General features: G+C 36.4%; 5 protein-coding genes across 17 annotated transcripts in view; 2 read left to right on the top strand and 3 right to left on the bottom strand.

Moving 5' to 3' along the window:
* Positions 1 to 4,318, top strand: part of LOC124188125 (protein lap4-like) — a 36,048-nt gene extending 31,730 nt beyond the window's left edge. For 7 of the 10 annotated variants that reach the window (XM_046580518.1, XM_046580522.1, XM_046580520.1 and 4 more), the window contains 5 exons: positions 1,097 to 1,202; positions 1,352 to 1,465; positions 1,585 to 1,716; positions 1,921 to 2,121; positions 3,057 to 4,318. In XM_046580518.1, coding sequence (XP_046436474.1) covers positions 1,097 to 1,202; positions 1,352 to 1,465; positions 1,585 to 1,716; positions 1,921 to 2,121; positions 3,057 to 3,311 — 808 coding nt within the window. In that variant the 3' untranslated portion in view covers positions 3,312 to 4,318. Of the gene's footprint in view, positions 1 to 1,096; positions 1,203 to 1,351; positions 1,466 to 1,584; positions 1,717 to 1,920; positions 2,122 to 2,690; positions 2,868 to 3,056 lie in introns of all 10 variants that reach the window. The other 3 variants (XR_006872239.1, XR_006872240.1, XM_046580521.1) reach the window with 3 other exon arrangements.
* Positions 4,319 to 6,273: 1,955 nt separating this feature from the next.
* LOC124188158 (33 kDa inner dynein arm light chain, axonemal) lies at positions 6,274 to 9,075 on the bottom strand. 2 transcript variants are annotated; one of them, XM_046580647.1, is made up of 7 exons: positions 8,446 to 8,547; positions 8,180 to 8,282; positions 7,938 to 8,096; positions 7,335 to 7,467; positions 7,112 to 7,257; positions 6,832 to 7,029; positions 6,274 to 6,754 (listed from the first exon to the last, which is right to left on the bottom strand). In XM_046580647.1, the coding sequence occupies exons 3-7, from the start codon at positions 8,061 to 8,063 to the stop codon at positions 6,719 to 6,721; spliced, it is 639 nt and encodes a 212-aa protein (XP_046436603.1). In that variant the 5' UTR covers positions 8,064 to 8,096; positions 8,180 to 8,282; positions 8,446 to 8,547; the 3' UTR covers positions 6,274 to 6,718. The 2 variants fall into 2 exon arrangements, with proteins under 2 accessions (XP_046436603.1, XP_046436600.1); XM_046580644.1 differs by lacking the exon at positions 8,180 to 8,282 and having other exon boundaries at positions 8,446 to 9,075.
* A 64-nt stretch (positions 9,076 to 9,139) lies between these two features.
* On the bottom strand, positions 9,140 to 11,572 carry LOC124188153 (alpha-2-macroglobulin receptor-associated protein). 3 transcript variants are annotated; one of them, XM_046580628.1, is made up of 7 exons: positions 11,273 to 11,572; positions 10,677 to 10,818; positions 10,429 to 10,626; positions 10,226 to 10,336; positions 10,021 to 10,129; positions 9,742 to 9,898; positions 9,140 to 9,678 (listed from the first exon to the last, which is right to left on the bottom strand). In XM_046580628.1, exons 1-7 carry the CDS (start codon positions 11,471 to 11,473, stop codon positions 9,475 to 9,477), a joined length of 1,122 nt encoding a protein of 373 aa, XP_046436584.1. In that variant the 5' UTR covers positions 11,474 to 11,572; the 3' UTR covers positions 9,140 to 9,474. The 3 variants fall into 3 exon arrangements, with proteins under 3 accessions (XP_046436584.1, XP_046436585.1, XP_046436586.1); XM_046580629.1 differs by having other exon boundaries at positions 10,429 to 10,599; positions 11,273 to 11,571; XM_046580630.1 differs by lacking the exon at positions 11,273 to 11,572 and adding an exon at positions 10,905 to 11,244.
* A 1,422-nt stretch (positions 11,573 to 12,994) lies between these two features.
* LOC124188166 (mitochondrial pyruvate carrier 1-like) lies at positions 12,995 to 16,226 on the top strand. The gene is made up of 3 exons (XM_046580659.1): positions 12,995 to 13,566; positions 13,743 to 13,843; positions 13,995 to 16,226. The coding sequence occupies exons 1-3, from the start codon at positions 13,511 to 13,513 to the stop codon at positions 14,153 to 14,155; spliced, it is 318 nt and encodes a 105-aa protein (XP_046436615.1). The 5' UTR covers positions 12,995 to 13,510; the 3' UTR covers positions 14,156 to 16,226.
* Positions 16,227 to 18,538: 2,312 nt separating this feature from the next.
* On the bottom strand, positions 18,539 to 25,174 carry LOC124188133. The gene is made up of 12 exons (XM_046580572.1): positions 24,183 to 25,174; positions 23,992 to 24,110; positions 23,761 to 23,905; positions 22,911 to 23,040; positions 22,578 to 22,743; positions 22,311 to 22,491; positions 21,853 to 22,211; positions 21,394 to 21,550; positions 20,854 to 20,985; positions 20,600 to 20,717; positions 20,144 to 20,298; positions 18,539 to 20,059 (listed from the first exon to the last, which is right to left on the bottom strand). The coding sequence occupies exons 1-12, from the start codon at positions 24,824 to 24,826 to the stop codon at positions 19,954 to 19,956; spliced, it is 2,412 nt and encodes an 803-aa protein (XP_046436528.1). The 5' UTR covers positions 24,827 to 25,174; the 3' UTR covers positions 18,539 to 19,953.
* Positions 25,175 to 25,485: the final 311 nt, after the last annotated feature.

Below are 25,485 nucleotides of genomic sequence, written 5' to 3'. Positions count from 1 at the left end.
GTTCAAAATTCCATTCAAGTCCCACCTTAATTTACTTTCGTTTTCATCTAAGCTTTTGACAGTCTCTTTTGCTATGGGACTTTTAACATTTATCCGTATCGCCTTTCTTCCTAAAGCTCAATTTTCGATATACTCTTGTATTAATAGATCGTTAAAGATAAAATACTCTGTTGATGCATCAAGTAACTCGCAATACATATCGCAATTTTTCATCCATCTGTATGAACAGATTAATTTTAAGTTCTGCGACTGTCAAAATTAAATTGGACTATTTTATGTCGATGCGGCAACCCTCTGGACTTCATTATCTTCGACTTCATCAAGAATATCGAGGCAGATCAGTGTTGACTATAAACAAAGTTGTGTAAAACCATTTTCACTAAAAAGTCCATTTAATATATAATTATGATCATCAATTGCCCCCTATTTTAATTTGTATATTTTCTCCTCTACATTGTCATTCAAATCCCCAAATAATTTATGAAATTCCCTCCATTGAGATAAACAGCTGATTCTAATATGCTTTGTTGGACCAGGAAAATTTGATTCCGCAATTATATTTCATCATATAATGTTTACAGACATAACAAGTTTCCTAATTCATTCAAGTACAGCAGCCTTTCTTCACTAGTATGATATGTGAAATTTTTAATGCTTAAATGAAACTATATGATGGGAGAAGGCTTTTGAGATACTTTTTGTTACTTGCCAATGTCAAAAATCCTTTATCCAGGCTTTTTCTCTCGACAAAAAATTATTTTTCACAATTACACAATTTTTGTATGTGGCCCGTTTTAGAGAGCGTTCCACTAAAGCGGTTTAGTTACGTTATAAAATCAATTTACTGCAGCTTGCTGACAAACTATTTTGCTACCTCACTGTGTATTAAAATACGCAATTCTGTAGCAACTCAAAGTTTTTTTTTTTTTTACACATTTACACTCTATACGGAATTTGTACTTTAGTATTTGTACTTGTCACAACTGATCCCTTCGCATTGTGTATTGTTTTTGCTTTTGTATTTTCTATAAATAAAAACTAATGTTAAGATGCCGTTTTAGTGATTTGTCAGTACGCATGCTCGTTAACCTTCCAGTAGCCGACTGTCTTCACGAAGTCCTCATCCTCTATTACACAACGCACCAAGTATCGTCAGGACTGCCAAAGCTGAACGACGCTTGAAGGAAAGAATGATACAAGAGGTAATATTGCATTGAATTTACCTCCATTCCCTTTTTCTTCTTCCGGTTTATGTCCTAGATAAAAATTAAATATTTTTCCGTTTACAGGCCAAATCTCATATTGTGATCATATACTCATTATATTTGTGTATCACAAATTTTGTCTACAGGGCTTAATTTCGGATGAAGACGAAGATAGCCAACTATCTCCTGCCAAACAACGAGCACTGAGAGCGGAAAAACGCGCTGCTTGGAGACAAGCACGACTTAAGTCTCTCGAGCAGGTAAAAGGAAACCGTCAATCATTATTTTCTGTGTATAACGTGTTGTAGTTTACTACACGTGAAAAGAACTGTAACACAAGTTTGCATTATTTTATTCGATTTTTCTTTATTTCACCAAGGATGCTCTCCAAGCACAAATAGTGATCAAGAAGATGAACGAGATGATGGATACATCTGGAAAGACAGATAATTTGGCTGAACTGACAGTCACAGCTGCAGAGCCACCAACGGAACCAGAGAACGTGACGGAAGTAGGTTTTATTTCGAATTTTCATCACCATACAATAAATCTACAATTAATCAATTAACATCAGGATGTGATTTACATTAAAGTTTCTATTTTAACATCAATTGTTACTAATTGCTTGTGTTCATGTACTGAAATCATAACATAATCTTTGTAAGCCGATTACTCTAACTACAACGGCTTTCGTTTCTCTGTCTTCCTACCATAGTTCGCTACATTACGACCGTCTAGTGCAGATTTTCCTAAGCTTGCTGTGCGCAGCAAGATTGGCCCCCCAAAGGCTGTACGTGAATGTGAAAAAGTAGTGGATGAAAAGGTCACTCGACGCACCGAAGAGTATGTGGACGAAGTGACGGGTGAACGCCGTGTGCGAACCGTTGAATACGTCGAGAAGCTGATTGAGCATGAGGTACCAAATGTTGCTTTGGCGAGGTTCTCTTACGAGGATATTTCTGCTAATTCGTACAGAGAATAGATTATGATCTCTCAAGTCCGCATCGCACAGTCAGGAGGGCCCGAATCAAATACACCACGTGTACACACAACCACACATATATGCACGAGTAACGGGGTTCAACTTTGCTTCATGTTCTCTTTTTACAATTCTCCTTAGTATGAATGTTTCATACGATTTTTTATTAGCAAAGACTGGTACCATTGCTTCATTTCAGAGTGCCAGTTGGTCTGTCATTATTTTTATTCGTTTATTTATATCATTTTATTACTTTGTCTTACATGCTGGATGTATGTCATGTGTAGTTGTCTGAAATATATAGAATGGACTATGATTTGCATATGACAAATAAGTTGGACAAGAGAATATAAAAAAAACTATTGGTAAAATTGTAATTTTTCTCAGTAAACTATGCTTAGCACATATTGTTTGTTCTAGTGGTATCGAACTACGTTACTATTGTCATTAACTACTAATTTTCTGACTCATAGAATGAAATTAACACTTGGTCTTGTTGTTTGAAGATTCCAACACTCTCACTGGGAATGCTACCTGCACTGCCTTGAGCCACTCATTTTCTTTCTACTGATTACTGACACACTGTTCTCCGGCTAGCGGTATGCTCTACATGTTCTAAGTAACTTGGTATCGTATGACGTGCCATGGGGTTTCAGTGAAGTGAGCCCGTCATGTCATACTCGGTACTTGTACAGTACTTGGAATGTTGTTCCAATTTACTATGCTTATTTAAAACCCCGTCTGTTTTACAAATATTCCTTGTCACGTCTCATGTTTTTTGTTGAAATACCCAGTTCTTTGTGTACATATATATATATATATATATTTCTTTTCATTAAGGTACATTGATCCTATTTATTCTCTGATCATAGGTCGAAACTCTCAGAGAAAAAATTATTTCACTGGAGCTCAGTAATGCCGAAGAGGAAGCTGATAGTATCGGAGAAACTGGTGCCAGCGATGCTGAAAGTGAGAGCGAAGATCCCACAGCTCAAACTTCTGTGAGTACACCCGTGGAAGAGAAAGACACCGAGTCTCATATTTCCACACCAATCAATGTTAATCTCCCAGCGACTATACCGCTTAAAAAGAAAAAACGAAAGCGTTCGCGCAAAGGGCGTCACTAATAATGACAATGAATTTAACGATTCTAAAACTTCCGACAATATTCACGTAGAATAGTATAGACGAATTCATATTATGAAATGTCACATCATTCTACCGATCATGTCAACTCTTACTCAGCTTTTACAATTTGATATATCGAAATGTTGTTTTGTGCAATATTTCTTTCCCAGATCAGACTAGCATACATGAGTGACTAGTATTCTCAACATGAAATTCATCAAATATAGATCACAACTACATATGAAATATTCCAGAAAACAAATTAGCATGAACACACTGCTAGTATTTAGTAGTTTGGAGAAGAAATTACTTTTCTGAGGCAGCAATTGTTTCAAAGATGAATCAAGTATTATGCTGCCAGTCAACATTCATTTATTTATCTCAACTTTAACAAACAAATTACCCTTTCACTTATTTACTTAACATATATAATTAAGTACTTGACACATTGACCTTTCAATGTGCACAAAGGTTTCGGGTCTTACCAGACATGTACATTCCTAAGTATTTTTCTATTACTATAGTTGCATCACATGTTAACCCTATGTATTTCAAATGGTAGCTAGTTGTTTTTCTCAATAAAAATTGTCTGAAAGAATTGACATGCTGTAAGGATTCGGTCAAGCGGGTTCCTCAGGCCAATGATAGAGTTAACCTACACTGCCCATTATTACCATAATTAGGCATGATCAAGGTCCTCCTGTGTGGCTCAAAAGTACCAAAGAGTCCACTTGACCAAAGCGTCGCAGCATGTATTTTTCTGTTCATTGAAAGTACACAGCATTACAGCGAAAGCGAAGTCAAAGTATTAAATCACGAAAAAGGCAGCAAAACACTATTTATTTAATTGCTAATGGTACTAATAAGTTCTCATTTAGACAAAACTCTGACTTAGGCTATGATATTAACAGCTCCTTGTGCTACAGAACATGCCGTGTACCATATTTTGCATTATTGTTTAATGTATTGATGTACATAAATAAATAACTTGGTATATTTTAAATAACTGCAGGGTGTGTCATTATGGGCCTTCTGTTAAGTTCTACCTAAGGAAAATATGAGTTGAATCTGTTGAATATTTTCACCACTTTTCCCAATATTGTAAAACAGTTTAATACTCGGATTATTGGCTGACCTACTTCTTTGAAAGTGACAATCCGTTTTGATTTCGCAAAATAGAAAAATAAGAATCAGTTCACAGTACATAGATGTTGCAAAAACTCAAAATTTTTTTTTTATTCACATAAATTACTTCATGGTCGCACTAGTCAAGGAAAACCACCAAGTCAGGTAACTTGTCAATTAGTCACAGAATTTTGTGGCAGTGTAGAGAGAAAAAGAATAAAGATTTGCTCACAAAAAAAAAAAATTGTTAAAAACAATTTTTCTTCATGTGCTTGGTTCCATGACCATTAAATAAATCATAAATATATTTCTGAAGACCGATTGATTCGAAGCTTTATTTACTAGATACTAGAATTGAAACAACGAGTTCGGATTTTAGTCAAGGAAAAATGATAATTTGGTAAAGGTAAAATCGTGGAATTTATTCGACTACTCTTAGTTGCCGTCATGTCCTGATTTCTTTTACCAGTCTGCACTTGAAACTTGTAAGGTAAAGAGATGACATCTAGTGAAACGGTTTGTTAAACAGCGACTGCGAAATTTAATGCGGGCCAGAACAAAATGATACGTGCTCCGCATATTTGTAGCTTAGCACTGAAAACTGGGAAAAGTCGTGGAATTTTTGTAATAGAAGAATATTAGCAACCCGAAACAAATATATTTAAAAGATCTCTGCAAAGGTAAAATTCTCAGTAGTACATAACTATAATGATAAACTGCCCAGAAGATACATTTATCATGAAAATAAATTTTCTGTTAAATAACAGATTTTTTTTTTTTTTGTTAATGCAAAATTACTTTGTAGACATGAAAAAACGTGAACTGCGTCGTTTTCGTGGCATTGTACATTATCAGCTTTGTAATAATAATAATAATGGTTCTTCAGCGAGTATTAACTTATGAATAAACTCAAAATATAGGAAGTTTCAAGTTCTGCAGCACACTAATACATAGTGTGGCACATACTGTTTCATAAAATTACGAGATGACGAAATAGTATTATACTAGACAGTAAATCTGTTCCAGTTGGCAAAGAACATTGAGTTGTTTATAAAACTCGTATTTATGCGATTGGAAATCCAGGCATTGCGCTGCCTGGAATGGTAGAAAACTTTCGTACGAGGGTGATGGATATTAAATAAATGATTATGTGTGTTTCGTCATCCATACTTAATATTTCCAACCTTAAATAACCCAAACTGGAACAAAATTGTTGAAAAAAAAAACAGGCACAATGTATTCTGTTCGATCAAATAGTATTTCCTTTCTTATGAATTTCAACATGTTCATAATTTGATTTCACGAAATTTACTTTTAACGTGCACAGACCATTTATTACCTCTGCGTACATATGAAATTTATGTAAACGGCATATGGGACCAATACTGGACATCTTAGCATCATTGCGATCTCAGAGGAATTTGATAAATGTCATGCTTAATTATGAGAAACGCCAATTTTCAGAGAAGCAGTAGTGAAGATTCTCAGAGATTAATAGTCGTACAATTCGTTTGAATGCTCCCTATATTTTGCCATAAGTCAATTATCACCTAGCGAATAATAATTACTCTTGTTTTCAGTATGAATATTATTTACCGACAACTGGAGAAGTCTAACAAAAAATTATCTTATTCAGCCTAGTAAGGAGCATGATAAAAACCGTTATTAATTATATATTCATCGAAAATATATGAGTGTTTCACGTGAAATTAAGTAAATTCATTTCAAGATACTGTGCTCATTTTTTCGATATTTAGCTCAGTGCGTACAAAATTGCTAGTGTTTTAAACAACTGTATACATTATACATATATTCCGACTAACTCTTTTTTCAATAATGTATATCATACATAGCAAGTAAAGGGTTATCAGGATGTCCATCTGTTCCACAATAGAAAGTAATCTATATATGCATGCGTGCCTTAACTGTCAGTGAAAAATACACCATGTAAGCTGATAAATTAAATTTTGCAAGAAATGCTATTATAATTCGCAAAAGTATGTAAATTCCATGATAATATGTGGAAGTTCGCTGGTACAGTATAGCAATTATAGTATATTTATACAGAGTATAGTATAAGCAATTAATCGAAAGTAGATTAGGAAATTACCTTATTATTTAACATTCAAAGCGAGAAAGTACATTTATTTTAATTTGAATGTGTTCTTCGAATAAATCATATTTATGTATTTTATACGATGAGAAATTATTTTCATGAAAACGGTATTCCATATAGAAAAGCCTGTAGAAAGTCTTGGAAATGAAATTGTTTGCTTGAGAATCACTTTTTTGTTGCAATGATTCCTTCAAGTTGTGTCTGGAAAGAAAATAATGTTTTACGGAAATGTCAGAAATGTCAAATTTTTCACTCAAATTAAATCATGCACACTTCACCTTGAGTTGCTGATTTGTTTTCTTTAGAAATTGAATTTCCTCAGAATGTTTTTTATCCTCAGCTTCGCGCACTTCCGCAGCTCTCGTTTCAGCTTGTTCGAATTTCTGTCTCAACTCAGCAACATTTTTTTCAAGCTCGACCTTTTGAACGCGTAATTCATCCGCGGCTAATATAAGATCTTCCTTTCCCTGTTCAGCCTGCCAAAAACATGTTGGTTGAAAACAATTTGAAGAACTTTTGAAGGTATGGAGCAGTCAGTGGTTGTTGTGTATTACTTACCTGTAAAGCCTTACGCATGCCAAATGCTATGCTACTTTGATAAAGCGTTTGATACGCAGCCATAGTCATGCGAATCTCATCTCTAATTCGGAACAAAAGTAACCCACGTTCAGCACAATTGATCGTTACTTGGCGAATCACTTCATCTAAACATGTATATCAATTAAATTGATATGAGAATATAGAATGTGTACAAACGATAGTTTGGTGCAAATTTTATTACCAAAACATTGTGTATAAAGTTCTCGCCTGACAGGACAGATCCCAGTCTCTCTAGCTTGTCGTTGCTGTAGTCTCATATCAAGTTGTTCTTGCAGATTGATGACGTCTAATCTGGTAGCCGGTATACTCGACACCTATACATCATGTTAAATTAAACTGTGCTCGGATCTGTACTGAACAAATATAATTTAATAAATGTCCGAATATCTCTTATTATCAACTTTATTCAACATAATTCTATATTATCGCTCTCACAACGGGTTCGCATATTCCTCCTAACTCGATACACAGTTCTGAACACTCCAACGCATTTTCATTTGACCCAGAAATAAAGAAATGGTACTGTTTCTACAAATCGTAATGGTAAATTCCTAGAATTCATGCCATTTGTCTTTTCTTTACTTCTGCGTCATACGAAAATGTCTTGGAGAAACTTTGTTCAGAACTGTGGATATAATGGGACTGTTGAGCCCGTTTTCGCGATTGAAATACGTGGACTTCAATATTTGAAGATCTATACAACAATGTCGAAATCGGCTAGAGCACCTCCTCAACAGTGTTAGAGCGATTTAAATGACTGGATCAACAATGAATTAATACGCACACGTTGAGTCCATATTTGACAATCTTCCTCCCATTCTTTTGGAGGCAGAATTCCATTCAAGATCTCATCAGTTTCGCGTCGAATGTCAGTTGTTGGCAGTGCTGTTTGTACTTTACATGCTGTCATCCCAACCTTAGATGGTGATGCATCTCTATTCTTCTGTATTCAAAACATCAGCATGTATCGTTCAGAATAGTCATTGCAAAGTATCATAAGTCGATTATCTGAAATAAATTACTTGCCTCTCGCTAAAAATATCAACAAACCCTCAACTATGGATGTCAGAAATTTTCCAGCTCCTGCTGAGGTGGTCTTATAGACACCGAATACAACTGAACACGAAATCTAGATTTTTTGAATAAAATTATTTCGTTGGATATCATCATTCCCGTTTACTGTTTCTTAAAAAAGCACGGTCGATAGATTAAAATACTTTCATTTCCAAGAGATATCACATCGGTAGTTGAGGGTTACGCTAGCGGAATAATAAACATCTTTCAAAACGAACCCTTTCTGGGTGAGTGGTGACAAGGACAGGATTCTCATACTTTATCAGAGTATCAGTGGGAGGGACAGTCCTTTCCTGAACCACTGCTGCCATAATACTTCTTTTTGTATAATTGTACCCAGTGTGTATAAGGTTCGAGTGCTGGGTGAAAAATTATTATTCCTTATACTCTGCTAATAGTTCTCAGCATTTGTTTACATGGTAACCATGACGAAATATTCTTTTAGCACAATGTCTATGTTCATCATTAAATTCTCATTTATAAGAATGAATATACTTGGTATCCCATCAAGCCATCACGAATTAAGGGATGCGTACACGAGAAAAACTTATATTTTAGGTACTCAAACATTCGAGCAAAGATTATGCAGGTAAGCGAAAAAATATATAAGACTGGAAATACGCGTCACGACAAGACCTGCAACTTATATTTATGAAGATATTTGGCAAAAAGAACTTGTTTGTTCTAAAAAATGTTTCAGAAGTCGTAAGAATTGATTTAAAAATTTGAAATTGGTTTGTGTGAGCTTTTTGTAACATTTTTCACAAATAAGGGCATGGAATTTGCGGTAGGTCAATTCCATCGAAATAAAACTCGTAGAAATTGTCTAAATATCTGAGTTAATTGTTAGTGATTTTCTGCATTGCATTCAGATCCGTTCACACTAAAATCTTCAACTAAAAATAGATTATGAAAACAACAATACATTTTATTGTTCCAAATATAAGTTTATCCCAAATATAAGGCTACTTTTCGTTTTAAGACGTAATTCCAAAAGTCGTTTGCGAAACAAGGATAAAACATTCGAAAAAATATTCGGTCGATTCTTTGTTTTATATCAGTATCAAAATAACTATTCTTATGTCGGGGTTCTTCTATGAACTAGAAGATAGTAGTTAATCATTTCATAAAAATAATTTTTTACTTTGCTCTTGAAAAATAATTGCACAAAAACATTATCTATATGCTACCAAAGCAATACATACATTTTTTCATATTATTTACATTTTTAATTTTTAATTGATTATCTACAGCTCCACATGCTTTTGCATTATTTTTGTCTCAAGATCAAGATGTAACTTCTCAACTATTCTTGCATGTTTTTTCACATTTTTTTCAGCAGTTGAATTGTCAAAGTCTTCTGATTTCCCTCTCTTACCATCAGCCAAAGCTGCAGAGGTATGAAAATGGCGTAGTTTCAACAATCTCCTTTCATAGTGTCGAAGTTCTTCCTAAAATTAAATGGATAAATCACAATTTGCAACTCGATGTCAAACATTTATATGTTTTTATACCTTGAGGGACATCAACTCATCTGGATTGAACTTGGCTTCCTGGGCAATCCTCCACAGACCTTGCACTTTAGGCTCTATGAATTCCTTATGATTTGGCCCTTGGGCAGTGAGTCTTTCCAAATGATCATATCCATCTTTTAATTTCACATGCTTGTCTCTATTAGAATGCAAGGTTGTAATGACGGTGAAGGATATCAATAAAGCAATTTCAAGTCATAAATTTACTAAATTGCCAAATTCAGACTAGAAATCTTATATGAAATTGTTATAATTATTTACCTCATCAAATTAACTTTCGTAAGATAATCAATATTTTTCCCAGGAACATCGTTGCTCTCTTCCTCTTGCTCAAGCATATTCCAGTTTTCATGTTTATCGCTCAAGCTATCTGTGATCAGAGAAGTTGAATACATTTTGTTGAGCTATGCAGTAATGGAGAAACTGTCTGCACATTATTTAAAAAATGCTGAGAAAACGAACTTACTCTTGTGAGTTTGAGTATCTCCTGCATCGATATCAGCGATAAGGCTCATATACTCGTCAACTTTTTCCTGATGATGGAGAAACTCTTCTTTCAATGCTGCCAGCTCTTCATCTGAAAATAACACATGCTTTTAACAATTCGAGAAACAAAGAATCAGAATGACAGATCGAAAATAAAAGTTGGAAAAAAATGATTATTATTACCTGTAAAGCCAGCAAATTCAGCTTTCGCCCATAACTGATTGAGCTTTCTGTTTTTAAAAACATCTTTCGATACATAATTGCTGCCGTCATTCATAGCCTTATGTCTCTTTAAGATATTCTCATCCTCGGTGTCTGTGAAATGCTCCAATAGATCATACGTGCTCATAAGGCCTACATATAGAAGACATTTGAAAATTTCTGAAGGTGAATGTTGATTAATAGTAAATGTAGGAGAAATTATTAATTACCAATTAGTTTTTTACGCATCGTAGCTTCGTGCAACCCTTCAAGATCTTTACTTTCAGCTTTAAGATGTTTTAATGCGATCTCCTCCTTGTCATGAATTTTCAAATCACTGAATAGTGCTTGCAGCTTGGGTTCAGTTAGACGCTAGAATATAAACTTTCTTGTTATAAATCATAGACAATTAGTATGAGAAAAGTTTATTGTTTTAATTTTTGAAAGTCTTCATTCACATGGTAGAGTGAGTCCACTGGAGTGGCGCTAAAGTCATGCTACAGTTTTGCAGACGCGGCTAGGATGAGTTCGGCTTGCATTATAATGTTGCAAAGGTTTCAAATAATTCACACATCCCATCACTTATTTCAGTGAGATAGCACACAATGACCTTCTCACAATGCTACCAGTATATGTCACTATTAGAGGCGTGAAATCCTAACACGAAACAATACCCTGCATGCTGTGTACAGTGTTGTGACTCCGGTGGAATCATTCTACAGTGCATACTGCATATACAGGGTAATTATCTACCGACAATATGGTCAGTAGTCTGCTACTGTTTAATGTGCTATGTCTGTAGGTAGAGGGCTAGCGATGATCGTACATGCTTTGCTTTGGACCACAGTAAATTCAATTTCGCCATTCGAAAAGGTTTGTCGAGTTCTCGCACTGATGTTGGAACATATATCGAAGCATCCTCGGCAGGCGCATTCGCTGCACTAGAATATTTACTCAAACCTTCGCACAGATTACAGCCAAGAAGCAGACTTAGAACCAAGATTGGGTTTAAAATTTTGACACTCATTTTGATTATGTGTATACGCAAAGTACGCTCTAACACGTTTCTTTTATAATTGCGTTGTGTTTCAATTACTAGCCCGAAGCAATTTATTCCAAGTTTCTGCTTTAGGGTGGATTTTCACGGGCGTCGAATTGACGCCGCAGTGCCACGCCATCGGCGTCAAAAGTCGCTCGTGAAAATGAGTACCGATGCAACGGTAAAATGCCCACCTGGTATTAAATGGTTCAGTAAATCTCAGTAACATTTTTATTCGACGAATTCAGAAATCTAGATTTGTTCATTAGAAGTGGTAAAAAATGGAGAAAATGGAGAAGCGAAATGAAGTAGCTGTTGGCGATATAAGAAAACAATCTCATTCGTTATCATTATTCTAGAATCTTGATACATGTAATTGACTAATTGGACCGCCAGGATCACAAAAAACGAACCAAAACGGGCGTAGGAACCAACAGCAGCACAAAAATGCCTGAGAGACGCCTCCTCGTTTTTTTGGCTGTAACTCTTGATTCGTTACTCGCACCGTATTCGAAATGCGCGCATTCGATTCCCCTCGCAATAATACGTCGATATACTTGCTCTTTCTTGAGCGAAAAATCTTTTGTTTCAGAATCGATTTGTACAACCCTGTCACCAACTAATTAAAATCAACCTTATTAGAAACAAAAAAAATTTCATGTTCACGTTCATATTAATACAGAGGAAGAATTGTTTATTTAAAATCAGAAAAGAAAAATATTTTTCTTGCGGTACCTATAAATAGAGATTTGAGTTGAATTATATATGTGGCAGAAGAGTAACGGACCCTGTATTGCCGGTCAAAAGTTTCTTGGATCCGCCACTGGAGTCTGGCGCTACAATCGGGCAGTAACGACGCGAGCTGGGCTTCAAATTTTTCATTCGAGCTCTAGACACGGTGACGACCAGAAGTGCTCGGGACAAGTAAGTTGATTTCGGTTTCCAAGGAACAGTGACACGTGTGTATACGCCAGATTGTAAAGAATTGTGAACTTCAGAATAAATGAGTATTTGGACAAGATTGAAAAATATCTGTGACTGGATGCTTTCCATTTACTGACTCAAATCGACTTGTATCGCTATTTCTGGTGTAACCGGCCAATCTGGGCAAAGGAATACACTAGAAATAGCGACACAAGTCGACTTAAGTCAGTAAATGGAAAGCACCCCATGTAGTTCAGACTCGCGGCATTTTACTGTTGCGTCGGTACGCATTTTCATGAACGTCTTTTTCCGCTTAGGACGAGGCGCTGTCGCGTCAATTTGTCTTTGCCCCTCTAGGGAATTTCAGTGCTGCTAGCTAATTTCGGAACGCACCCTATATGTGAATGGGGCGCATCCAAGCTCGGCGCAATTAGGCGCGCGACGGCACAGGGACACTACCAGAGCCTCAGTACAGAAGTTTTCTACTGTTTTAGGTTTACTCAAATACTGCCCCCAGCGAGACTGCATTTCCCGGCGTATTTTTGTCGATTCCACTACCTCTGCAGCCTCTGCGGCCCGTTACCTGTGTCTCTGTCACTGATCCGAATACTCTCTGTTACATCCATCTAACTCATCGAGCGTATTCACACTGTCGCATTGTTGACGTTGACTGTGGATATTTGATATACAGATATTCCGAGTCAACGATGTGCCGAGTTTTGGTTTTTTGCTAAGGGAGAAGAAATTATTGAGTTTTTTCGCACTTCCAGTGAATTCACGGTAATCAATGTCTGCACTTGTCTGTCATTGAGGGACGCAGCCACAGAGCATTGTATGGACAGCAACAAGCTGATAATGATAATTGAATTATTGCCAGTGAACATTACGCAACCCACGGTTGTTGGTTGGTGGCGTCGGCCAAGTGTAGACTGCAGGACGCAGTGAATAGTTGACGCTGGTCGTCACCCCACGCCTCAACTGGATATTGTTGGAACATATTTTTTTTTCTTTCTCTTATCTGTTCGACTTGAAATCTGTGAACTTTCAAGTTATTTTTCAATCGTTCTACGGCTGTATAATTGGCAAAAAGAAAACATCAAAATGAATCGGGTAATGAAACTATTCAAGAGCAAAGAGACCCGCGACTATTTTATGAGGTTAGATAATCCGTGATTAAACGTGTATTACAGCATGCTCATGCATGCAAGTGTGTAAATACATACCTGCATACATAGAGCGTGGCATTATGGCATGTATGTATACATATACGTAGCGTACATACTCGAACAGCACAATAAAATCAAATTTCCACAATTGTTTAACCAATTTTCAGCACCCATTTCTGGGGGCCCATTGCCAATTGGCTTATTCCAATCGCTGCTATCGCTGATATTCAGAGAGATCCGAAAATTATAAGTGGCAAAATGACACTGGGTGAGTTGATAAATAATTGGGGAGTCTTGTATAATCTTGTAAATTTATTCCTTATCAGCCTCTTTGAGGAAGAAATAACTAGTTTGATCAGACACGTGCACAAGAGTCTTATTAATCTATGCATTTACTTGTTCTATCGCTTTATTTACAGCGTTATGTTTGTATTCTGCAATGTTTATGAGATTTGCGATCAAGGTCCAGCCACGTAACATGCTCCTGTTTGCCTGTCACTTTGTCAACGAAGGTGCCCAACTCACACAGGGAGCTCGTTTTATAAACTATCATTACAGAGAGAAGAAGAAAGAAGAATAACTTGATTGGATCAAGAGTAACACAACAACTTGGAATATGCTCGGTGGCCAAGTGAATCATCGTATGCATGGCATACATAATGAAAAATGGTAGATTCTCCACAATTTCTTGCCATTCCGGTTCCGAAGACAAAACTTTCACAGTAATTATGAAATCACAGGCTCTATTTATATTTCAATCAGGCTAATTTTGCTGCATCATGCTCATACCTGACGCTGCCACATCCGGGTGTCGTAAAAAAAAAGCATTGATAAACAGTGGCTCAACAGAGAAATTAGTGTACAAGAAATCAGGGCGACTCTATTGTATCTGTTTTTCTTGAATAAGAAAAGCCGTAACAGTACTGTATCAACTTAAAATCTCACGTCAGATATTTTTAAATGTTTCCAAATCGGAGAGAATTCGATTTTTACGTTGCTAAATAGTTTTTCTATGCGTCACAATTCCTTTGACTTTACCATGCATACCTCAACATCTTTTCTCCAAATAATTCATTCCTTCAACAGTAGTGATGCTCCAGAGGTTTTTTTTTACAGTCACTATTAAAGCTTCTGAAAAGAAATGACCACAATTATAAATCTATTTTTGTGATAGCAGTGTAGAGACAAGTTTATAGAAGCTTCGAAAAATCTGGTGGTGAGGTATTTCTCTGTGCTCCACAAATACAGTTTTAAAGTTTGTAAAGTGTTCAATTCCCGTGTTTAGACCAGCCAAAGTGTAATGGTAGTAAAATTTAGCAAGTTCTGCTCAGGAATAAAAATTTTATGTATGAAACAGTAAACAAACTCCTCCTGTTACATCGATCTCAACAGTGCAATTATTTCCCACAAAAATATTGTTTCAATTTTTGGTTCCAAATTACTTCCAAATTACTTCCTGGGATCTGTAGAAATTGAAAAACTACTTAGCACAGAACTCTAACTCTGAGGCCCACCTATGTGCAAAATTTGGAAAACCGTTCAACCTGACCGATTTTCCTGACATGGAATAGCCCGTAGGTACATCTACAGAGGTGGTTTCTGACTGATTCAAGACGATTGGTATAGTCTGCTACGATTCCTTTATGGCCTTGAATCGATCAAAATCCACCTCTGTCAGTTTACAGTTTATTCCATTTAGGCACAGCTTATAGGTCAGTCATTGAAGTCAATTTACTTATAATTTTCAATAATCTCAACTGTGAATTCGCATCTGATATTTATACATCAATCTTTATAACATAGTTCTACACCTGAACCGAATAGACAAACTGTATATATGCATATAGTAAGTAGTACGCTATTGGGAGCACACAATTTGTAGATATGACTGGATGTAAATCATAATCTGAAATTCTTACAGGATATACCAATGTAAATATTGATGGGGCAGATGCAATCATGTAATTCAGAGTAAGTCAAATAAATATATGAAGAAATTGTACAGTTCAACGGAGGGTACTGCTATCATTGCAATTCAGTTTGCACGTTTCTGATTATCTGTCAGTACAAAATGCTGTCATCACACTAATAGCTTTTAGCATATACTGATAAAAATAAATTGGTATCATTGTAGAGTGAATACAATAATGACAATAGAGAAAAGTATGCTATACTCCTGTACGAATCTCACTGTGTAAAATTTTGGGGTTTAAAATACCAAAATGATTTTTCACTACCAGTGGGAATACAACTTTCAGCACTTTAGTCTAACAATCGCTTTAAAAAAAAAAACGATGTGCTCCAAAGTATTCAGTGTGGCAAGTATTTTTAAAGCCCATAAATAGCAAGTCAATTGGCTTGATGTTTCGTAAATTACATGAGGTTTTCTCCTTAAAAATTATCTGAGGCGTTTGATCTGATTTGCAGTAATGTGCAGAACAGTTTTGTTATGCAAGAATATTGTGAATGTTGATAAAGACACAAGGTACGAATATCAATTACCAGTTGGGGCTGCAGTAAAAAAAAAAAAAAGGGGGGGGAGAAGCCAAATACTATGACTTCCCTTTATATCTGCGGTGCTCACCCGAACCTCAATATTTTTTTTTACAGTTTTATACCTAGAACCCCAAATAAAATTGATGAATATTGAAGAAAGCTAATACTTTTACAGAATTATAAATATATATCTATCCTGAGTCATCCTATTTGAAAGAAGTTTGGCACGTTTGGCTGTTAACTCTGACTGTCAGCTTTAGCCTCATCCTTGGCTAGCGATCTGAACTTCCCAAATTTCTGACAAGTGTTTCAATTGCAAGAGAAAACGCATAAATTTTTAACGGAAATTTCGGGCAAATTGTTGAGTAATTCTTGCACTTATAGGGAATGATTTTGTGCTATCTGAGGTTTGTGCGGTGTGAAATTGCCGTGCATTGTCTTCGGAGTAAAAAAGTATCAGCTTTTTGGAACACGGCGAAATACGGTTCAATCGAGGATTGAGGCTTTTTTCAGACCACGAAAAAAATGAAGGCCAGGCCCAACGTGTTAGTTATATTGTGTAAATGTTAATTTTCTTAAAATTTTATCCATCTTTTTTCAACTTTTTATGTTTCGCTTTTGAATACCCACTTTTAGATTTATCAAACGCGATCTTTAGTAGATGTATTAGATTTAACGAAGAATTGTATATATATGAATATGTATGACAAATGTCCGTATCCTTACGTAAAAATACCCTCAAGTTGGGTGTGAATTCTTACCCCCAATTCATAGATAATGCTACATTCCCGCAAGACAAAACGTCAGGAGTCACGAATTCACCGCCAAGTTGAGAGTTTTGAGGACTTTTTCTGTAAGGGTGGCATATATGGCGCGACGCTTCGTGAATACATAGGTATAAGTATACACCCCATGCCCAGGAGCTTCGAGCCAGGCATTCGGCGCTTTGCGATTCGCAGTTCGTGAAGAAGCAGGACATAAGAATCTGTTTTTTGAAGTTGAAGGTACGTACTGAATACGGATGGTTGCGCTGAGTGTAACTCAAGGTTTGAAGATAATCTCATTGTCTGCGAAAAGTTTGCTACTGTATTTGGAATCATAGCGTACGAAATAACATCTTTGACAAGATTTGATTAATTGTATCTCCCTTCGGGTTCTCGCATAATGTATACGCAGTGACGGGTTTTATTTCGCTTTTATATTGTACACGTAATACGTACATGCATGTATGTATATCCATACGTACAAACATACGTATTGTATGTATGTACATACCTAAGATGCGAGAGCCTATTGAATTAGAAATTGCCTATGTAACAGACATTTTCCGTTTCTCAGATTTTCTGAATGCTCTAGCAACGCGTAAGTTTTGTTTTCACAACAGAACTTTGCTTGGCTCTTCGTTGTTCGAGATGCAGTTTCTTGTTTAGCTAGAAATTAAATTGGTTCAACTAATTTACGTGAGTGAAAAGAAGTCTAAAATCGACGAACCTTATTTGGATTCTGTTTGGCTGATCAACGATACTTCGATTCAGAGATTCAAAAGTTCAAACTCTCGGACGTTTTTACAAGAGCTACGTCACAAGCACAAGTGAGTGAAAACCGTATCTATCATTTTCATTTCTCGAGTCGATACTGTATCCTCTATGTATGTATACTTATTCCGATTTGTGCCATTATTTGCATAAAAGGCCAAGGCAATAACAATGTTGTTGAACAAAAATTTCAATCAGCTTCGTATTTTTCCGTGTGGAAATTTGTGATAAACTAAATTTGCATGAGTCGAACACACAACTGAGGGTTAATTACTATTATGACGCAACCCTTCTCCAGATATACCCATGCACTAAGTTGAATTGAAAAGCCCAGCAAAAAATGTCGGTTAAATTTAATTACTTAAATATTATTGTCAGTGAAATATCGGGATAATGCATCGTGTTTGAACCTTAGTACCATACGTGGCCATGGTTTAATCATTTTGTAACCAATCACTTACATATGAACGAGAACGTGGCGGTAAATGATACTTTGATCAGCTTTAATAACTTTTAGCATTCGGTTATAAACAATTGAATATTAAAAAGGTCCGTTTAGTATTATCTGCAAGGTATGTTTCAGCAGTTAAGTCAATATTGGTCAGAGTGGTCTTTACGACAATAGAAACAAGTAAAACATTACAAGTATGGTCACAGATGGTGCAGTATAGCCACAAACAGTGTCTATCCGCGTAGGAATTAATAATTAATAACTTGAAAAATCGGGTAAAAACTTTTTATTTTCCACTTTTTAAAAAAATTATTATACTACCTTGTATCAAATGTGTATACGATAATTAAAACATTCAATCGTTAATAGTAGAGGGTGGGCTAAAAATACTGGACGGATTTAAAAAGTGAATAAATTTCGAACGCGTTCACTCATATTCAAAAACTTTTTATACTCAAAATTAGAAGCATTACCCTTTCAGTTCGCGTTTGAAAATTGGACAAAGATTCATTCCTTGCAGAGATACACGCTTTTGAAAAATAGGTTATGAAGAAGTCGCTGGCAGGAAGGATGAAAAAAAACAGTATTAAAGAATGTTCAACTTACATCGATATTACAAGAAACGTTTCATGTTATGTAAATAGAATCTAGGAGAATTACTAAATTGCCAGAGTCAAACTTCGAATCACAATTTAAAATGGGAACTGACAATAAGTTGAACATTCTGTAATGTCAATTTTCTTCGAAACGAAAGGTTTATTCTTTTAATTTCGAGCACAGAAAAGTTTTGGAAAATCGGTCGACTCAATCGAATTGTATTCACGTTTAGATATGGTATGATTTTTTGTCTGGCCCACCCTGTATATACATCTTGTAAAAAGTTCAAAAACATTTCCCAGTGGTTAGTTGTCTCGACAGTAGTCATTTCGATACTTGATATATATACCTATACATATTTACCCTGCAACGTACTGCACTGTGAAATTTGCCAAATATTTTATCCGGGTTCTTGGCCGACGATATGTACAGACTGTCAATGATCCGTTCCTACCATTTCCTGGTACATTCTGTCTCTCAGATGAAGTATTGAATTGCTTAGCGGGCAATCGGAGTGCCGGAATACATTTGACTGAGGATTAGTGCTGAGTTTAGCTAAGCCTAGAGGGTATTGCAATTTTCTGCAATTTAGACTTTTTACGTCTCTTGCTTCCTGGTTTTTATACTAGTGCAGCTCAAAGTAGACTACATCGTTCAAATCAAAGGTGCTATTCTATAAATCGGGAGTATTGGACTAAAGAGGCTAGTGAAATGAAAATTCCTTCAATGTTCGTTGTAACGTGTAAGAGGGAATTACAATATTACAGTCAGCATATTATAGTTATAATACTAGAGTGGACGAAAGTTGAAAGTATTTCCGATAATAAAAGTTTAATATCTTTATTACGAATAATTTGTTCGTTTCGAGATTCAGATTTGAAATGCAAATACAAATACCTGTAATAAACGAGTTTACGTATAAATTAAACAAAATTGCAAAAAGAGATTCACTTCTTGGTTAAGATTATTTATAGCAATCTTTCGAGCATTTCTGAAAACTATTTATAATATCAGTCGAGTAATTGCTATAATTGCTTACAATAATACAAAGTTGCAAATCGAACCACGTATCATAATTCTGTATGATTATGTTCTTACAAAGGTATGGACGGATTATACTATTCAGATCTGTAACTTATCTTGAAAATTCCTTGTCATAATACGATGTTGCAAGACCAACTATGTACTATAATTTCGTATATGTATTTTCTTACGAAGCTACGGACGGATTATACTATTCAGATCCATAATATAGGTACAAAAGAATATAAATTGAAATCAAATTTACAAATAGCGGTCTTATCTGTGGTGCAGTCTATAAAACAGACCAATTACTGTGAGAAGCAGTAGCCAACTTGCATGGATCGAAGTAGCACCTGCTAGACGACACTTGAACATGTCGTACCTGCAACCAGAAACTCATGTTAATGTAAATCTTTGCAAATTTTATATTTTTCTTTGTACCGTCGATAAGATGCATGCCGCTTACCTGGTTTCCTTATCATTTCCAATATTGTTAAATTCTGCTTCCACCAGCTGTCCGTCATAATACGTTATCAGATCCTCAAATGGATATTCATATCCTTGTTTACACTCGCATTTATAGCCTCCCGTGTCAAAACCGCGGCCGAGAAGCGGAACACACTGAAATATTTTCAATCGGTATTCAAACAATTACCTCACTGCGTAGTTATATCCCAGATGGAAAAAATTTTATCTAACAAAATTAAGTTAGCGCCTCGAACATATGATGCTCTTGCTGGACTAAGAGTATACTTTTTCCAAGCTATTGGTTTTAACAATCATTAGATTCCCCAAAATGTAAATTCTATCAACAGAGTTTATTTATTTGCCATTGAATTGAAAAAGTCAATGCCAGAATATAAAACTGCAGTCCTCTAGAGGCAGAAACAGTGAGTCCAAAAGGAACATGAGAAAGACTTACGTATGATGTTTTCCTGTCACATTTATGTGTGCCTTTGAAGGCATTGGGAATGTAGAATTTATCATCACATTGGTTAATATCCAGCTGAAGCAAGTCCATGGTAACAGCCACAACACCCCTGTAAGTATCTCAATATTAAATACAACGTTTTCTTCCTTCCTCTTTTATCATTGAACCGGTTCTATAGCCAGACTATCTCACACTAGATTTACATACACAGACTTATAGCCTATCCATATATATTCCATACTCACTTGAATTCCAGTTTGTCTTTCAAGCTATCCCAGCCGAAAAACGGTGATGCATAGGTGATTACCCATTTCTTCACTTTGCCGTTACAATCGAAATAGGGAGCGGTCCAATGGCCATGTTTCAGGTTTGCTGCCCTGTACAAACACACCCGAGCCATCCCCGTACATTAGAATAAATTAAACATAAGAGATGAAGGTGACCCTTCTCCTGAATCATAATCTTCTTAGTTCCCATTCTTTACTCAAGCCTGCCTCAGAAGCATTGGCAATAATTACTTGAAAGTTTTACAAGCACAAGAGACGCTATATTTTTAGATCTAGTTGTATATCAATTTGTTTTTTCTTCAACATTTTCGATCACTACCTTTGAAACTGGCAAACAATTTTGGGCGATAAAATTCTAAGTCAAGCCAGGCTGAATATCAACAAATTGGATATCAGAAAAGTGGTTAGCAGGTACTTCTGTTTTCTAAATCATTCTATTTCCTTAGACTTTTGAAATGAACTGCCAGACTAATAAGATCGACTCTGCTATTTCCTCACCTGTAAAAGTTAGGATAGTGTTCGTATTTTTTCAGATACTCTCCTGTCTCATTGAATCGAATCTTGATCTTCATGTGATATTGTTCCAGCTCTTCAAAGTTGGCTGCCCAGCGTTGTTTAAGAAATTTGAACCAAGGCTTATTTGTGTAAACTTCGTCTGTAATTATTCAGGAATATGTGAATAGGTTATTATTCATTCAATAATTTCTCAACTCTCATATTGTGTAAGTATCCGCTTAAACGGCTTAAATTTTATCAGAAAGTTGGCGGATTCGAAGAGTTTTTTGTACCCAGCAATGTTAGCTAGGTTTTAATCCTCCGCAGATAACCCAGACATGAGGCTCAATCAACGCGCTAGCATACTTCACCCGTGCCCCAAAAGAATCAGATGACTATGTGTCTGTGGTTAACAACCCCTGCTGTAAATGTATTATATTGATTAGCCGCATTTTTTAATACCTGTGTTATTCAGCCTCGCCAGATCCTCGACTTTGACCTTTCCAGTATTAAGCGTGTTCTTGTACACATAAGGAGCGAAGAAGGTTCGATTAGTAAATTTGTTACGTTCCCAATAAGTACCAGCTGACCAAATTTTGGTGTCTCCTAGCACCATAGCTAAAGTTTCGCCAATCATTTGATCTTCAGTCAACGGACGATCTGCCACCCTCTTGCCAGAATAAACTTCCTTAGGGTCTGATACTTGGAGAAATGCACTGATGAAGTTAGCTAACCTAGCTGCCATCTTTGCTTCATTCTCGAAGAATTCTTCTGCTTTAAAGCTGATGTCTCCATGCAAATTCAAATCGTGTTGAGTAAAACTGAAAATGAAGGATCAATGACTTGAGTATGTGTACAAGTATATTTAATATAATCCATTACTGAGATTTTCAATTATGAGATATTGAACGGATACATACTTCTTACAGGTCTTTGGATTGACACTGCGAATGAATTTTAAAGCCTGGTCAATATTCATTTTTTCAGTGTGCAGTGAAGCCGGGCCAGTTGTATAATTTCGATACTCATAAAATCTTTCAAGGTATTTTTCTTTCATATATGGCGTTGCCTTCTCCCATTGTACAGGCATTTTTTGAACCCCTGGACAGTTTTTATGAATTAACAGTATATAGCGTTACACAACCTAAAAAATGTATAATGGTGAAGCGTATTAGATATTTACATACATCCAATCTTGGTACAATCAAATCCGTTGTAATACTGCTCCGAGGTAGCCCTCTCAACTATTTCACCATGATAAGGTCTTCTTACTACAGTCGGCAATCTAGACCCAGGCTTACATCGGCATTGATAGCCACCTCTCCTGAAGCCCCATCCATGTAGCGGTTCACACTGAAAATTAGACACAAATTATTTAGTGACATTCAGTGATGGATAGCTTCACACTTTGACTGGAAAATAGGTGAAGAGGACTATTCCTCTGTAAGTTCTTCTGAACTTACACTGGGCTACAGGTTAAATAAACAGCTCTACGTGAGTAATAATCTGCACGTACATACCTCAGTAGTTTCTTTTTTACACCTTGCTGTGTCTACAAATCTGTTTGGACCATTATTTCCTTGGCCCTTCGGACATTGATTTATATCTATCCTTTCAAAATCCATTTCAAGAACCGCAATTGCGGTGTATCTGGAGAAAGTAATATCATCGAAAACTGATTAGTTCTGCGTAGATTTCATTGTAAATCTGTTTTACATTGTTCTTAGATAAGCTTTTATCGATGGTGAAAAGTAGTGTTTCTTGTGTGTGATGTGTTGTGTCAAGAAATTCATTTCTTGCGAATAATTATTTGCTTGAAAAGCATTTCATTTATACCTCATAATAATAGATGTAGCGTTAAGACTTTGTAATTACTGATTACAGTAATCATGATGACCTACTTCTGTTTCCAGCGCCATACATTAAAAATAGCAAATAACAACAGGCTGTGATCATTTTATTAAATAATCACAGAATCAAAACAAGGTAACCGGAGGTTGAGATAAGCACATCACTTCCCTCAGATGGTTAAATAGCATTGCATATAGATTATAAGTAGTATCTAGTTATCAGTCTAAGGAAAGTAGTGGCCCCACTTTTGTTATTTTTGTGGAAAGTGCGCATAAAATAGGGATTTCTTGACAAGGGTAAAGTGCCAACGAATGAAACTCACACGAGTCAAGAAATCTGTACATGCGCACATGCAAAAACTACACAATATTCTCATCTTGTTCAACCATATGGACTTCTTGACTCGTGTGAGTCAATTAGACTTTTAAGCACTGTAGTACTCATAAAAACTACAAAGTAATGGAGTTGTTGACGGAGGTAATGTAGAAAATATGACATGTGCTTGTAAGTCATTCTTACGTTGGATATTCAATATGCCTGAACTGCGTATGCCTGGGGTAAATATCAACAATGGGTACAACCGCGGCCACCAGCCAACGATTTGACCGGCCACAATCAAAATACGGCCGAGTCCATTTCACTGGCCCGGGATATTCATCGGCACCTAAAACCAATTCGATTTCAATCATAAAACAATGCGTGCATATTTTCGACAAGTCGGACAATTTATTTTTAAACGAATATTTGTACCTCGGGGGCCATGAAACGTGAAAGTCTCGTTAGTGTTATTTGCATATCTAATTTCCACCTGGTAGGTAGTTTTTGTATCATGTCTTCTGTCAACATTGTCTGGAAGCCATTTTTTGTACCTGCAACAACGAATCTTGTAGTAAAATCAAAGGTCAAAAGATATGGGCTGTGTATCGGAAAGGGTTGTTCACCATTCGTTTATTCGATAATAATCGGTGGTATAATCATGGCTGAGACTGTCGGCCGGAAAAGCACCGAGATCTTGAACAGTGAAGGTATTTCTGGTCGAAATTCGCTCAAGATGAATCGGGTCGTTGAAATCGTCAGCTCTGAAAGTTCTCGGAGCGAATCTGGGCATAGTTTTATTGAAGAATCCTCGATAGGATGGGGAGTATGAGGTATTAGGAGCAAAGTAAATTGCCGAGGCATTGATATACGGATTAGCGGATACGTCTGCTACGGTTGACAAGAAGTAGTACATCATTCCTGGATCGTACGTGTCGTTTATCGCGGGTCGTATGAAACGCGACTGCAGTATGTAACTCCAGTAAAACGATCTGCTCAGTGCCATATTCTGCAGGTGAAGCAAAGCTGTTCTGTTTGGGAATACTGGGTTTATGTTAATGTCCTTAATGTCCGGTAAATGCGATACCGCATCTTCAGGAAGGTACAAATCTCCGACATGCTGAATCGGACAGTTTTCTATGGTAACCTGATCCATTCGCCGACGAATTTCGTCAAACTCATCGCGCACCTGCCATTCGTACTGCCCGACAACGCCCAACAGTGACGGGCACGCGATCAAAAACGTCGCCCACACTACCGTCAACCACATTTTATGATTCTACACCGAAACGCTGTACGATTTTAGTTACGTTTGTTTCTTTTATATTCTTATTTTTATTGTCTCTCGTTACTGAAAATAATGACACTATTACTACTATGTATTTAACTCTTGATCAACGTAATAATACGTAAAATTTATTCTACGTCTTCGACATAATCTAATGCCAGATTTCTCATATCATCACCACAATCAACCAACGACCAATATTTAATTTACTTCGATGCCAGCGAATACATTTTACACGGAAAAATCTTCCCAAGCCCATGAAATTAACGCCCGCACGACGATACGTAAACGGATGGACTACACTGGCTGATCTGACAACTGCAGGGGCGGGGGAGGGGTTACGCTACGCCAGAAACACGACGACGCGCCTAAGCCGCTACTAACGGCAGAAGCAGCAGGATGCAACCCGGGCCCTTCCCGCGCCTTTTGAACTTACAACCACTTGTACAGCTATAGTTAACGCGGTTCACGTCGGTTCACGTCCACTATACAGCAGGTATTTAATTTCGCATAAGTATAGTTGGGAAAAGCTGATCTACTCATCGCACTGATGTACACATTATTTATATGTCAGTGACTCATCGTCAATGGCATAGACTGGTCATTGGCATTAATATAACATAGCCAGAGCATATCCTATA

Source organism: Neodiprion fabricii, chromosome 1 (genome assembly GCF_021155785.1).
Source record: "Neodiprion fabricii isolate iyNeoFabr1 chromosome 1, iyNeoFabr1.1, whole genome shotgun sequence".
Lineage (NCBI taxonomy): Eukaryota > Metazoa > Arthropoda > Insecta > Hymenoptera > Diprionidae > Neodiprion > Neodiprion fabricii.
The sequence above is the reverse complement of the archived record's forward strand: the minus strand, read 5'-3'. Positions and strand labels throughout refer to the sequence as shown.

Bases quoted from the DNA above. Each gene is read 5' to 3' on its own strand.
- LOC124188158 (XM_046580644.1), bottom strand. From the start codon at position 8,538: ATGGCAGCAGTGGTTCAGGAAAGGACTGTCCCTCCCACTGATACTCTG. The intron at 8,097-8,445 runs GTTCGTTTTGAA...TTTTGAATACAG, and splicing joins TCACCACTCACCCAGAAAGG to AAGAATAGAGATGCATCACC. The intron at 7,030-7,111 runs GTAAGTAATACA...TGTTTTTGGCAG, and splicing joins GCATGCGTAAGGCTTTACAG to GCTGAACAGGGAAAGGAAGA.
- LOC124188153 (XM_046580628.1), bottom strand. From the start codon at position 11,473: ATGAGTGTCAAAATTTTAAACCCAATCTTGGTTCTAAGTCTGCTTCTT. The intron at 10,819-11,272 runs GTACGATCATCG...TTTATATTCTAG, and splicing joins TGTGGTCCAAAGCAAAGCAT to CGTCTAACTGAACCCAAGCT. The intron at 9,899-10,020 runs GTAAATAATTAT...GCATTCTAATAG, and splicing joins ACGAAAGTTAATTTGATGAG to AGACAAGCATGTGAAATTAA.
- LOC124188166 (XM_046580659.1), top strand. From the start codon at position 13,511: ATGAATCGGGTAATGAAACTATTCAAGAGCAAAGAGACCCGCGACTAT. The intron at 13,567-13,742 runs GTTAGATAATCC...ACCAATTTTCAG, and splicing joins ACCCGCGACTATTTTATGAG to CACCCATTTCTGGGGGCCCA. The intron at 13,844-13,994 runs GTGAGTTGATAA...CTTTATTTACAG, and splicing joins AAGTGGCAAAATGACACTGG to CGTTATGTTTGTATTCTGCA.
- LOC124188133 (XM_046580572.1), bottom strand. From the start codon at position 24,826: ATGTGGTTGACGGTAGTGTGGGCGACGTTTTTGATCGCGTGCCCGTCA. The intron at 22,212-22,310 runs GTATGTATCCGT...CTTCATTTTCAG, and splicing joins AATCCAAAGACCTGTAAGAA to TTTTACTCAACACGATTTGA. The intron at 21,551-21,852 runs GTATTAAAAAAT...GAATAATTACAG, and splicing joins GGCGAGGCTGAATAACACAG to ACGAAGTTTACACAAATAAG.